The sequence below is a fragment of the Scaptodrosophila lebanonensis genome, unplaced genomic scaffold (genome assembly GCF_003285725.1).
Source record: "Scaptodrosophila lebanonensis strain 11010-0011.00,11010-0021.00 unplaced genomic scaffold, SlebRS2 tig00000024-arrow-pilon, whole genome shotgun sequence".
In the NCBI taxonomy this organism is placed as follows: Eukaryota; Metazoa; Arthropoda; class Insecta; order Diptera; family Drosophilidae; genus Scaptodrosophila; species Scaptodrosophila lebanonensis.
Genome location: NW_022060538.1, coordinates 4,283,852 through 4,298,626, shown reverse-complemented (window position 1 = coordinate 4,298,626; position 14,775 = coordinate 4,283,852). Strand labels below are relative to the sequence as shown.

The window sequence follows — 14,775 nt, the reverse complement described above, 5'->3', positions numbered from 1 at the left end:
TATATCTAATTTTAAACATTCTCTTAATATTTAAAATTAAAGGTACAACCTATTGCAAAACAAAAGCATCATGCCACAAGAATCAATGGTGGAGGAAAGGTTCTGCAAACTAACATTTCGTTTCTAAAACAAAATTGGAAAACTATTTCATTTGTAGAAGGTGCTGCATACAAAGAGCTGACAGCTGAAATGACAGCTAAACATTATGACTTATGAGCCCTCTGAGCTCAGCTCTACCATCTCTATGATTTAGATAGTTATAGTATGCATAACAGGTGGATCAATCAATTGTAATAGTTTCCTCTTTACTAAGTCATACGAGCCATTTACCTTCGTTCAATTCAAAAACGAATGTTCTTTGTTGTGATAGAAAGCTAAAATCTAAAAATTTACGAACAGATTTGATTTTTGTCATAAATCAGACCGTACTGCTGAAATAGGAACGATCGGTAAAAAAAAATCATGTACACCAATTATTATGGAACTTCGATATTCAATATATGGTACTTTATTATTATATTAAATTTAAAATTACTTTAAATTGTAATCCAGTGCTTTTCAGTGCCTCTTTCAATTTATATGGAATTTTTACCTCGGTAGACCACATCAGTCCCAAGTATAAGATACGTTTTACTACCTCAGAGGACTCGCGTGTAGCCAATTCAAAAGTTCTAGAATAAAACAAATAATATTATAAGCCATTTGCACTAATTTTAATATCTAAAAAATGATCTAGAAAAATATCGGATCACGTCTAAAAACAAAGCTTCCTCTATCAGCTTTTTGTGTGCCTAAGCCCACATTTATCTTTTACTTAAAATCGCAAAAGAATTGATTAAAATAAAAACTTTTTACCCTGACTTAGAAAATCATCTTCTTAAAGTTCGAGATATAGATATCTATATACGAGCAACAAATCTGGCACTTGTGCTTGGATCTTTACAGTAGAAACTATCGCTATAGAGCACCGCAAATTCAATTCAGTTATGGCTTTTGGGCACGCACGCAGTTACATGTAGACACACACACAACACACACGCACACACACACACACACACACACACAACTTGAATACAAATACAGACGCGACACCGTAATGCGCCGAAGCGCCGCTTCTAGAATATTCTAAATTTGAAGCTGTTTTTGCAACCGTTTTCAGTTTTTTAACTGTGTGTGCGGACGTGTGTGTGTTTGTGTGTATGTGTGTGTGTGTGTGTGTGTGTGTGTGTGTGTGTGTGTGTGTGTGTGTGTATCTGATATGCTTGCAGAAAATGAAGAGTTATCAAATCATGTGCTCTATATGTGCCCAAAAACCTAGTAGGCCCATCAAATCAGATCATCAGCCATAGACCAGCTTCATAGGTCGCCATCAACTAATGAACTAAATTAAAAATCATGCTCATCCATTATCCCCATATAGACGCTTTTTGGTAACGCTCATTTCGATATCGTCTCAGCTAACCATTATCAACTGAATACATGCAACTCACTTTTCTACTCATTATCAGTGTTCAAGCAATTGGCCCAAGTAGTGCTGCTGTTAAAGCTACTTAAGTGTTAAGATACTCTTACATGTGCAACAATTGGTTCAAAGCTGCACCCCACAAAATTCTCGTGCATTCTCGTCTCTACTCTAGTCTAGCTCAATAATGTACTAACTACTGTACTGAACTCTTGCAGCTTCCAAGCAATCCGACTTGGACATCATATTTGGTGACACGAAGCCCACAGCTTCATATGGCAGTGGCAAGTATACGCGTTCCGGCGGCTCCATTTCGGATGCAGACATGATATTCGGAGGACCACCCTCGAACTATAAGACCGATCGGTTTGGCGCTAGCAAGAGCATGAGCGTCAGCTCAGAACGCACCAGTGGCATGGGATCAGGATCTGGATCCTACAAGATCTACGAAGGCATACAGAATGCCGCTTTCAGCGATTACAGCGAATCGAGCAGCATTGGCAGCGTAAATTCGGGCAACAAGCGTTGGAGCGCCAAGCAGGAGGATGATGATGAATTGGACTTGAAGTGAAGCACAGCATAAATCATATAATACACTAACTACACCCTCATATCCCACACATCCAAGTATCCACAATCGCTATTTGAATCGCTCGATCTTGAGACACATGCTAGCTAAACGATATCTGTCTGTTTTCTGCCTCTGAAGTTTCCTGGTTTCATGAGAAACATTCATAAAAACACGCATATACCATTATAGGGACAAACATACTCATATAAATACATATATGTTTGGTTGAAACTACATGTTATTAAATATATGTATAATATCCAATTAATAATTCACATTATGATTTGCATTTACATACACGTTAGTGACTAGGAAGCGTCGAAAAGCTCGCTCTAACTCTCTTCATAGACAAATAGACGAAATTACACACTGTAGTACACTACTATGTATAATTATAACCACCAATAAAACAACAATAATGCAGAGTATGAAACTCACTATAAACATTTATAGCAACAGGCCATACTACATATATATATGTGCGACTCTAATGACTTGACTGGTTTTGCAACCTAAAATGGAAAATTAACAAGAATTTTCATTAAACGTTTTGAAGCATTTTCTATTATAAAAGTGAAAAAAACCATATATATATATACTTAAAAATATTATTGAGACAAACATTTAATTATACACATGTATATCCATCTACCTATAAATTTAAACAAACCACTCCTATATGGCATATTTAATGTTGCTATAAATAATCAAAGAGTAAAAATTAAATGCGTCAAGAGTATATTACATGTTAAGATGCGGACTAAAGCAAATCAATTCTAATTATGGATTAAACCGATTGTTATATACCAGCATGAGACACTAACAGGCGAATAATGGATAATATTTTGCAGCTGTTGGCAAAAAATAAATATAAATAACTACTTAAAACACGTTAGTTGCGATGCATTCAAATTCGTGTGTTAAATAAAAGACAATATGCGCAATTGATGATAACAGCAAGATTATAAACTACTAAATATTTATGATTAACATTTAAAAATATAAAGATGGCAGGATAGTATGAGATGAGGTGAGGGCAAATGTTACTCAAAATCTACACCTACACACAAAGTAAATGTTTATTATGTATGCCTAAAATATTTATTAGTAGTTAAATATTATAATATATGACAGTAAATCTATTATAAAAGCTACACAGGCTATGCAGATAACTTAGTACCGCCATTAGGTACCACATCCAAAGAAAGCAATGTTAACTTAAGTTTTATAGCAGCTTCTTAAACAACAAATAACACAAAAGCAACGGAACAACAATAATTAAACATTCTATATAAAAAAATGAACTAAAAACAAATTATGCCTGTACTTCTTTATGGGTGCTACCTACAACAAGAAAGTGATTTGTTAATTGACAAAAGTAGCAACCAGCCTAAGTCGATTGAATATCGGTGTATATCTGAAATAAAATATTCATTTTTTATGCTTGTAGTAAATATATATGTTCAAGTTCCATTTCACCCATATACTAGGAATATGAATAATTATTTGGCGACTTTCTCGATGTAATACATCACAAGGAACAATTTAAGGACATTTACAAGCATAAAACGTTCAATTGTTATGTGCTTATTTATCCAATGTTAGGAATTTCTGCCAGGGTTGTACAATTATAATTTATACGTTTGTAAATGAAATATATTCATCACAACTTCACAACATAAAAATCGTTAAGAGATTCCATTCTATTTAAGATTCTTCTCGAAAATGTAGACAAATTTTCGAGTCTGAATCTTCCCACCAACAACTACAACTTTGTAAAGTGAGTGTGTTGTTGGATTGTTACTTATAATCCTGTAATAACTTCCAAAGTTCATATTTAATTAGCTTTAGTTATAGTTTTATCATCCCTGATGCAAAGAATTCACACTAGCTGGATAAAAAATGGATTTACTTGAAATACAGTTGACTTAGGTACCAAGTAAGGCAAAAGTTTAATGCAACAACGAACACATAATTATATAGAGTTATAAATAAATGAGAACAATAGTTGAATAATTGCAAGTGTTTATTCAAGTCAAAGGAAGACTAAGCTCTTTCAATTACTAAATATTTGTATATTGAACAACAAATTTTAAAGGTTTTGTTACGCACATACTATTTGAGCATTATTTTTGCCATAGCAACTAATACATATGTTACAAGCATAAATTCGTTACAATTTATATAGCTACAATTAATTAAAGTTAATATTTTTATGCCTGGGTTGTACGATATGCTTAAAGAAAGTTAGTCAAATTTTCAACTAAAAGTTTATCACACTTATGAAGTATTATTATGATTACATGATTATTATTAAATGTAAGCTAAATAATATTGCTATTGCATTGTGTTAAACAGTTTTTAAATTCCCAAACTTTTAGCTACAAATACTTTTAACTTTTCAGAGTTCTACTATCTATTTAGTAGTTAAAAAAAAGAAACCACAGTAATATTACTATATTGTGAGCAGATAAGCGAGTAATTAAAGTTTCTGTTAGTTAATTTAACTATACAAATAATTATTTGAGCTAAATTTGCAGTCTGTCTGCGTTTTCTCATTTAAAACCCTCGACTACATGTACTTTATATGGAAACTTGAAACATCATCATTTAGTCAAACGTATACCATCAACTGGCACATATTATATAGCTAAATATTTTATACACAGATACATACATATATTATGTAACTATAGCAAATGATATTGAATCACAAACCATCTACATCTATATATCACGGAACATTATCATGCATATATGAATCTTATAAGGCAATGCTGAATAAAGGAATGAACAAATAAAGTAAACAAAACTTACTCAAACACATTATTTGTTGCGAAATACCAACAAAATACCAAGAAAAAATACTCGTATTATTGTGAAATTATATACCAAAAGAATATCGATGTATGTGTTGTCTATAACTGCATAAAACGAAAAACAAAAAACAATTATATGCATATATGATTATGGGTATCTACAAATACATAAAAAACATTTAAATACACAAATTTATTGAAAATCTCTCTATATATATATACACACAAACTTATGTATAACTAACTACAAACTATTCCAATGAATACAGCAACAAACAAATCCAAGTAACAATAAATGAGTTGATGATTGATACAAAAAGCAAATACACTGTAGTTACGAGTAAGTCTATTTTATTATTTCACAATGGGCGGCGAACAGTTTCGCGTGCATCAACCTTTCGGTTTTGTTTTATATCACCCTATACATAAAGCTAGGTTGGGCATATTCGTTCTTTATTAAAAAGGAGGCAGCAATCGTTTCTCTACAGCAAAACTTAGGTAATATTTGTTTAGCATTGATAAATAAGGTGTTCACAAACTTGCTTACAGTAACAAATTTCCTTGTATTTCTATCGATATTTTCCAAAATTGACTTAAGCTAGCATACCGACATAAAAGATGGCGCACCCTGTATATTGATAAATTTTAGAGAAGTAAAGAATCAAAGAATATTACAAGCTTTTTGTATTGTTATATTTTCACTATTTTTTCAGTAACCACCTATTAAAAACCAATACATACGAGTACATTAATATATTTGCCGAAGATGAGGCATTCAGAGCGCTTTTTTATACAAATTATTGACTTCAAAGAGATACTCAAAACAACAAAAATGGCAGCCTTAAAATCTTTCTTGTCAAACATGTATTAAGAACAACAAATCACTAATATCCAGCTTTTTAGGGTATTTTGTCAGGCTGATTCTGAAACCTTAGCTCACCGTGACAAACGAAAATGCAAGGGTATTCCGAACAACGTTTAGTTCACTTAAGCTAATAGACTGTAATCTATGGACTGTTGACATTGACATTGCGTAGCGCGTAAGCCAGGTGAGCGCAAAGCAAATCCTTCGAGCAGAAAAACGTCAGACAATTTTAGGCTAACAACATCAGGAAAATGCAGACAACAACACTCTTTTCCATCTTCCTTCTACACATGCCGTATTTTCGCTTTCAATATGCAACGATGCCTGCCAAATGATGGAAAATTGACACGCAATGATTGCCTGAGTCGTTGCATCTCTGCTACCTGCTTTCCAGGTATGATGTACCCACTGCCGGCCGACTGCCTGCCTGCCTGTCTGTCTGTCTGTCTGAGAAGGCCAGGCGGAACCGTTTTGCCAGTAGATGTGCGACAGATAAAAGACAGTCACTTGCCAAGCCTTAAACCAGTCACGACACGTTCACTCAGCACAAGAGACACGCGATTTTTTCACCATGCAACATTATGCAACAGTCGTACTGCTGCTTCTACTCTTTCCCAGCTGCAAAAAACTGACTCAAGCAGCCAGCATCGAACTGGAACCGTATAACGAGGAAGCGAATGCGCTCAACGAAACTAATAGCAACGATCAAATGCTGGCGGCACATCCAATGTCCTGGCTAAAGAATGCGCAGGATATGTTTGCCAGTCCTGCCGGCCATGTGGTCGTTCAAGTGGCCAAGGAACTGCTCCATCGCTCTGCAGGCAACAGCCAAGTACGTGCAATTGCAATAACGAAACTCTCCGGCCTTTCTAATGGTTCCCACCAATTCCATTCTAGGTGCTCAGCTTGAATTTGACAAATTTGCTGATCATTCTGCTGCTTAAGGTGCTCATCTTTTCGGCTGGACTGCTGGGCGCCGGTCATTGGAGCAGCTACGGTTATGGACACGGTCGTTCGGCAAGTGATGGCACCTATGGCCTAGGCATAACATCGGGCGACGACTACTTGATAACTGGCTTTCTGGCCGCTCAGGGTGCGGGTGTGGACAACTGTCTATATGCTGCCGCCTGTGCCAGCCCCAATGCTGCCTATGAATATGCCAAGGCGGGGCGTGCCTTGCTCGGCGCCATTGAAATATTCGATGGGTGAGTTTGAAATGGGATCTAGTTTGAAAACCTGCTCAATTTCCCTATTATATTTGTAGTGTGCCCTTGAACAAGCCCCGCTATAGCGATCTAATCGTGCTAATGGAACGAGCCGCGTACGATGGCTATCGAGGAATCGCCTGCAATACGACCCAATCCTGCGATGGGCTGCTGTAATACCAAAAACCATTTGTTTTTAATGTTATTATTTAAATATTATTTAATATAATTGTAGTACAAATCAAGTGTCTAGCATATTTCTTTGTGGTGTATTGCTTTAAGGCGTTGCTCCTAGCTGCTAGCTTTAAGTGTTAAGGGCTGCTCCGATTCTGTATCTGGGGTTGTGTAGTATGTGTGTGATCGTGTGTTATATACAGTCTTAATGGCTCAGTATGGAGATACAATAGCTAAATAATGCTACAATTTTCACTAAGCTACTATGTCTATTATTGTGTCTACGTAGATGTTTGGCATGTGCTTGAGCTAAGCGTTCTGGTCTCTCTGGCCTAACGCATTAAATTCTTTTCCACACTCAATTGTTCCTTGCCGCCAGCGACGGCCTTGACAAATTCGGGATAATGCAGGAGTCCATCGTTGTTCTCATCCGCAATGAGCAGAAACTTATCAATCGCCTCTGTGAAGTCACAAAATAATGAGTAGTATTAGCAACAACATCATAGTTTGTTATGAAGTCTAAACTAGAATAATAATTGTCTATTACTAAAAACAATAATTGCCATTTTTGAATTAGTTGCAGAAAGGATTGCTCGCCTAAACGTTAGATTTAATAAAAGATGTATGTAGTCTACATACTTGCATATAAATAATAAATAATTTATAAATATTGAAAACCTTGTATAAGTTAGTTTAGTATTAAGTTAGGTTTAAGCTATTAAGCTTTTTGGGCTTTCTTATATACACTGTCGATTGTTGTTAACCATTTTTATTTTTCCATTTTGTTCAATTAATTAGAAAAGGCTATGCTGCGTGTACTCTTAACATTACGATATCTTTACCTCACATGTTAATTCATAATGTTTTTAAGAAATGTGAATAAATTGAAATATAATTGTCATTTACTAAAAACAGTTGATCACATTTTCTTTCAAATAATGTTCAAAACTTAATCTTAATACCAGAGCAAGGAAATGTTTTGAACTTGACCGCCTTTATAGAGCTACTATTTAATTATCAGCACTACGATGACTGAAGTGATCTATTTAAACATAATGCTCATACCAATAACCTTTCAAATCAGATATTATAGTTTGATTGATAAAGGGGGAAAACTTGGAGCGTATTAAAGCCTATTCTGATTCTATTCACGACAGTTCCTTCTAAAGTTGAAGCAATTATAGACATTTGTATTTGCTTATCCAATTTTGATTGGCAAAGTTACAGTAAACAAATATAAACTTATAAACATGAGTTTATTTGCTCCGGAGCCTTGTCTGGTACGTATCAGTTTGGATAGCGAAGGTCCCACACATTTTAACAGATGACTAGAATAGTGCTCCTCATCGTATATAAATATAAGACTCTCTCTTAAGACAAGCTTTCTTAAAGCTATAAAGGCACATTTTCCCTGCTGGCTTGTTGTTAGATTGGTCAGTTCAAAACGAAAGGAAAGTAATACCTATCACTTTTTTTTTGTTGTTTCGAATAATTGAATAATTGATTTTTGCTGTTTCCTCTTTAATTTCGTTCCTAATCAAATTAGATGAAGCCATCGGAACTTCTACCAAAGAAGTTCTACCAAAGAAGTTGAGCCATATTTGATTAAAACGTAAATGCGTGCCATTTGAAAGACCCCTTTTTGTACAATACCTATGAAGTGTTCCAACTCATCGCTCGCATTTTGCAAATAGTCATCGCGGTCGCTCTTCTTGAAGTAGTCATAATTGTGGTGCATGGCTGACTGTATCATCTCTAGGCCGTCTAGTGCGTTGTTGTTGTCGTTGTCGTGCGCCTTGAACATGTAGAATATTTTCTCCTCCTCACTCATCTCATCCATGTTGGCCTGAACGCCCATATCCTTTAGATCATCCTCGATGCGACTGTGTGCATAATATTTTAAATATTTAATTATACTTAAGGACCATGAGGTGTGTTTTCTCTCAGCCCCACTCACTGCTCCTCATGCGTCAAATGCTGATCCACTTTTCTCGTCTCACCACGCGGATGGTGCGGTCCACGCTTTATGGCCAAGGTAGTATCAAAGGTCTGACTGAAGCTAGCAATGCATATGATGAAGTTTAAGACATTTGATAAATTGCACATTTTTGTTGGGACTTAGAACGTGGATAGCGACACAAACAAATTGTTGACTGTTTTGTGTATGTGCTAGGGAGGTTGAACTGTCATCCCAGATGTCAAAAATCGCGCATGCGTGCGCAAATTTTTGTTTCGCGCATCAGCTCGTCACTTTGAAAAGTTTTTAACCAAGCAACCCGGGAATCTATTGCTGCCTGTTGTTTGTTCAATAACTTCATTCGTCACACAACAACCAGACAAATCACATCTTGTTCCAAAAATAAAATTCAATTTAAATTTCTTTCATAAAATTTGCCTAGATTTCACTCAAGATGTGCGAACACCTTTGCGATGATTTGGAATCATTTGATCCGGAAAAGGAGTTCCAGAAGTTCCTAAAGCGCAAGCCAGAGGTTCGGACAGCTCAGCTGTATGAGAATTTACACAAGCGTGAGAAAGTCAAGTGTCCTTGTAAGTATTATCATTGCAGGCAGGACTAGAGCACGCACTTACTCCCTCTCCATTTGCTAGACAATTTTAAGGGCTATGGCGTGGAGACCGATACAAACACCATGTATCGTACTTGCAACTCCGAATATGGTTACTATGCACCCAATGCCTATACCATACCGCAGCGTTTCTTTCCCCTCTCCCAGAAGTTCTCCAATGAGGTCGTGCGTTTCGGCATGTATCGCAATTTCTCATTGAATACGCACATAGATCGCAGCTTTTACTCATAAGCTTCGAGGCGTTTACGATAACTTAACAAACAAAGAACACGGCAATCCTATGAACAAACAAACACTCTTTGGACCTGAGCTTTGAATATCTTTGCAAATTTTATACATTTATCTTTTTGAAGTCGCTTTTTAAAACACCCAATGGACACTAAACTTCAGATTTTGTGGAGAAGAACTCGCATATAAAATATATATATGTGCGAGGTTTGCGTATAAACGCAGCAAATCAACGAAACTAAACTTTTAATGAAAATAAATTTCAAAGGTTTTAAATTTATAAAAAATTCCTATACAATTTGTTGTTATTGTTTTGAAGGATGAAAAGTTAGTGTCGGGATCGTAAGCACAAATTATTAAAATAACAAGTACAAGCACATTTTTCAAGCGTACTCGTATATAGTATGTTATTGGAAACAATTATGAAAATATGATAAATATTTATATTTGTTTGAAAACTTTAGTCTAATAAGCAATTTTAGTTGCATTAGAATTTTCACTATATATTTGATTTAATAAACGCGCTATAAAAAATAAGAAAAATATCCATATATTGATAACTGTAGGAGTATATGGAAAATACATGGAAAAGTCTCATAAGATATAGATATGTTTTTGATAAGGAAGAAGTATAAGATGCAACAGACTTTTTCAAATGGGTTATCTCTAGAAACTAATATTTTGATCTTCTGAGCTGTTTGCCTGCACTCTACATTTTCATATAATTTTATTCGTTCCGTCAACCATTCATCTTTCCAAAAAACTTTTTAATTGATATTATTCTGGATATCGAATATGTGATAAAAACAATCTTAGTCTATTTGCTAAGCGGTTCGGTAACACCTTGTGCATTTTTATTATTTTTAACTAGCTTTGATTATTATGTAAATTTTGTACTTTTATATTTTGCATAAAAAAACAAAAATAAAATAAACCCAAAAAGAAGCCAACAGCTAATTGCACCATTCAAGGAATATAGACAAACCACCGCTGTGTTTTATCAAGCAACCTACAAAAAATGAGGTGAGACCGATCATTAGCATATACATACAATACATATACTATGTTGTATATAGCTAACGATAAACGCCACTTGGGCCCTTCACAGTAAGACGAAGAAACTACTCGATGCATTGCTATGCGATATTTACGGCCAGCAAGAGTTGCAGGAGCGTCGCATGCGGGAGCGCTACAAAATGCCAGGACATACCTCCAATCGAAAGAAGCCAAAGAAGGGGTCCTTAGAAGCCATCACCAATGGCATGGCGGGCAGTCGAAGCGATTTGGAAAATCTGAATGAGTTGCAGCTGATCGATGTGTGTGCCATTCTGAAAGTGGAAATTCTCATGATGGGCTATATGCTGGAACGAGTGCTGATCGGGCGCGATCGGCTGCGCAGACATCAGGAGGGGTTGTGTGAATTTGTCAATGCGATGCTTATGGTGGCAGTTGGTAAGTTTTCAACCACAAAATATATCTCTCAGTGTACCAAGTGTCAGATTGGTAGCAGTAGGGCGCATGTGCGTATTCTGGTGGCACGCAACTGACAGCTGGCTGCTGGCTTTCGGCCTTTCTGAATGCCTTCATAATGCTAAACAGTCAAGTGCGGACCTTTCAGCTGTGTGCGTCGTTAGTGCGGAAATAAATCGTTGAAAGCGACGTTAAAGAAGAAGAACGTGTTACGCCACGCGCATGTATGTGGAAAAAACTATATATGTATGAGCGTGTGTGTGTGTTTTTTTGTATTTGTGTGCAAAGTTTCATTGAATGAAAAGCGTTGTTGCTGTTTCTTGAGTTCGCTTTGTGTGGTGGGCAGGTAAAGCCTATAGTTATATGTATGCATGTGTGTGTGTGTATGCTTGTATGTTTTCTGTGGGGGTGTGTGCGAGTGGCTTGATGACGACACAATGTCAAGCGAGTGGACACAGAACACAGGAACTGCTCGCAGGGCTTTGAGACTGTCTGACGTTCCACACAAACACATACACACACACACACACACGCACACACACACATCAACAAATGTCGGGTAGCTTCCTCTTCTTGCGTATGTGTGTATGCATGCGTGTAGGCATGCGGCTTGAAATAACAAACGTGCTGTTGTTGTTGTTGTTGTTGCTGCTGTTCTGCTGCTCTTGTTAGTTGGCCTCCGCAAGCATTTTCCCTCCCTTATCTAAATTTTTATATCAGCTCTCTGTCAGTGTCGTTGTGTGGGCGCGTTTGTGTGGTTGCAAAAGCATTACCCTTGATATTCGCTCAACAAACAAAATTCTGTTACGTAGACAGCCGCAGCGGCAGCAGCACCAGCAACAACAACAACAGCAACAACACAAACAGCAAATCAAGTCGCGCGCGTGCAAAAGTAGCTTCATTTTTATGTTTAGCGTTTATTTATTTATGAAAATTATGAGCATGTACAACGAAATAAAAACAACAGCCAAACGCATTTCTTGCGTGCCTCGCAATAGCAGGATTTAATTGATTCGCGCAGAAGAACGTGGTCAAATGGCTTCTAGAGAGCCTCTGGCCTCCTCCTATCCTTAGCCTGTACTATATATGTGTGTGTGTATGTGTGAGTGTTTGTGCTCGCGTTTCTGCTGGCATATAATTGAATAACGCAAATTTATCGATCGCCTTTGAAGCGTGCATTATTATATTGCACGTAATGCAATTTGAGGGAAAACATCAAGCGTGGCGCACTTTTTAATGTGGCACTTAAAAGCATGCTACACAAACAAAAAGCCCAGCTAAGTGAGCACATTAAATGCTCTTCCAGCAAGGCAGGGAGAGCAGAAGAGAAAGGCGTACATCCCCTTGTATTTACTGTTGTTATTCTGCTACGCCTATGCAAAACGGTTTTGGCGCCTCATTTCCGTTTGACCCGATACTGATACGCGTATTGTAGGGGCAGGGGGCTATGATCCGTTACTCAGCAAAATATTTGCTAGTGTATAATCGCAGAATATTGATGCTAGCATTGTTTGTTGTCCTCGTTTTATGCCCATACACACACTCCCCTCCCCCTCTCAATGGGGCCCACACACCATACAATATACTAACTGAAACGTTTGACGCTTTTGTTCAACATGTGCCCATTTATGACTTTATTTTTCTGTTGGCCAAAAAGTATGAGATACTGAATATGAACGTTTGTATACCATACGAGTATGTACATTTCAGAATGTATGGCTTGTTATGTATGTCTCTTCTTCCCTTTTGGGCTCAGAGACCGTGGTCGTGCTTGCCGTTTTGATTAAATTGCTTGAAAGTGTGAGCCGCACATGCCAGGTTTTTCATTTCAGAATCATTTTAATAACGTACTGCCGTACCGGCACAATGGCTACGTGCCAACGAAAATAAGTAGAACAATATGAATGACATAACAAAGAAACTTTTGCAAGAAGTAAGCTAACAATTTTGATTCAACATTAAAGTAACTTAAGTTCACTCTGTTTTTAAAGCATAACAAAATCAACTAATTAGTTCCACCACAACTTCAGCCGTAGTCTTTCAAAACTCCGACTCAGACTCACCACCAGTTTAAAATTTAGGCAAATGTTCAACTTTTTATTTCCAATATATAGTAATTTAATATTAATATTGAAACAATCTCCATAGCCACAAAGCTTAGTGACGTGATTTGAGTTAATGGTCCTGCTATTTTCATATCATTACTAGATATTGCTGGTCTATGAATTTTCTATTCAACTCCAATTTTGCTTTTGCGGTCATTAGTTCTTGAAATGATTATCGAATTTGCTTAAAGTCTTATTCGAAATTAATATTTTTTAATTACCTATTCAGAGCATTTGAAATATAAGAAAATTTAAAATGTTATATTATTGCCATATGCAAACAACTTTCTTCGTAAATTTAACGAAAGGATTTAAAAATTAATGAATTTTTTAATTCATAATAACCTGGCTTCTTTGCTTCTTGAGTTGCTAAAACTTAATCTTTTACCTCTTCTTACTCTTTGGTGTCCTTCAACTAAGCCCTTTCGTGATTGCTTGTCGTACGCATGTCTTGAAGCTGCTCTTTAATTATTCGAAAGGTGGAAGCCACGTGCACTCGAATTTCTCGGCTCCTCTTGCTTCGCCAACGTGCTGAAAACTTTTCCCAAGCGCAGGCAAACTCACTTAGTACCCTCAAGATTCCTTCTAATGAGCTTATTTTTATGGCGGCAACATGATATTATGTATTCAAATGATATTAAATTTTTAAATCATTGGAAGTTACCTCAAACCCAAATACGCGAGGTCTAATTACTTTTCAACAAGTAAAGGCACTTCAAAGGCGGCCAACTCGGCGTATGCTTAATGGGAAAGGTAACCCAACGGCTTGCGGCCACAAAAGTGGGTCAAGAAAAAGTAAATAGCGGTGGGCATGGGCCACAAGAAAAAGAATCGATGAGAACGGCAGCCATAACGTAGCGCAGAAAAGTCGTGCCATTGTACGACATCTGCGTCTTCTATATCCTCTGTTACCTCACCTTGTGTCTTTCTCATCGCCTTACCTAATCCGCAGAGCTGTGACTTTTCAGGCATTTGGCAGACTATAAAACTGGGTCTGCTGCCAAGGTTCAAGTCATGTGCGTTCCTATGTTTTTATGTCCAAGTTGTCTTGCTACCTATTTTATACCTATATATATATATACATACATATACGCCAACATATAGAATCGCAAATGCAGTTGTACGTGTGCTGACGGCTCTCAAATGTTTTTAGTTGTTTGCCAAGCGAAAATAGTTTTCAATGCCATTTGCTTTAACAGTTTCTGTACTCGTGCTGGTGTGTACCAGTGTGTGTCAGCTATTTCATTGTGTGTGTAAGTGCATACATGAGTGTGGGTGTTTGGTACAC

The 14,775-nt window shown here is 36.7% G+C and overlaps 4 protein-coding genes across 4 annotated transcripts in view; 3 read left to right on the top strand and 1 right to left on the bottom strand.

Annotated features, from left to right (window-relative positions):
- Positions 1 to 2,692, top strand: part of LOC115620879 (synapsin) — a 44,376-nt gene extending 41,684 nt beyond the window's left edge. Inside the window, 1 exon segment of the mRNA XM_030514356.1 lies at positions 1,681 to 2,692. Coding sequence (XP_030370216.1) covers positions 1,681 to 2,033 — 353 coding nt within the window. The 3' untranslated portion in view covers positions 2,034 to 2,692.
- Positions 2,693 to 6,288: 3,596 nt separating this feature from the next.
- Positions 6,289 to 7,099, top strand: LOC115621942. Its single transcript, XM_030515789.1, has 3 exons — positions 6,289 to 6,549; positions 6,615 to 6,922; positions 6,982 to 7,099. The coding sequence occupies exons 1-3, from the start codon at positions 6,289 to 6,291 to the stop codon at positions 7,097 to 7,099; spliced, it is 687 nt and encodes a 228-aa protein (XP_030371649.1).
- Positions 7,100 to 7,162: 63 nt separating this feature from the next.
- On the bottom strand, positions 7,163 to 9,173 carry LOC115621564 (multiple coagulation factor deficiency protein 2). Its single transcript, XM_030515244.1, has 3 exons — positions 9,050 to 9,173; positions 8,750 to 8,979; positions 7,163 to 7,556 (listed from the first exon to the last, which is right to left on the bottom strand). Exons 1-3 carry the CDS (start codon positions 9,061 to 9,063, stop codon positions 7,429 to 7,431), a joined length of 372 nt encoding a protein of 123 aa, XP_030371104.1. The 5' UTR covers positions 9,064 to 9,173; the 3' UTR covers positions 7,163 to 7,428.
- Positions 9,174 to 9,450: 277 nt separating this feature from the next.
- LOC115621542 (UPF0691 protein C9orf116 homolog) lies at positions 9,451 to 10,199 on the top strand. Its single transcript, XM_030515207.1, has 2 exons — positions 9,451 to 9,646; positions 9,707 to 10,199. The coding sequence occupies exons 1-2, from the start codon at positions 9,508 to 9,510 to the stop codon at positions 9,913 to 9,915; spliced, it is 348 nt and encodes a 115-aa protein (XP_030371067.1). The 5' UTR covers positions 9,451 to 9,507; the 3' UTR covers positions 9,916 to 10,199.
- The last annotated feature ends 4,576 nt before the right edge of the window (positions 10,200 to 14,775 follow it).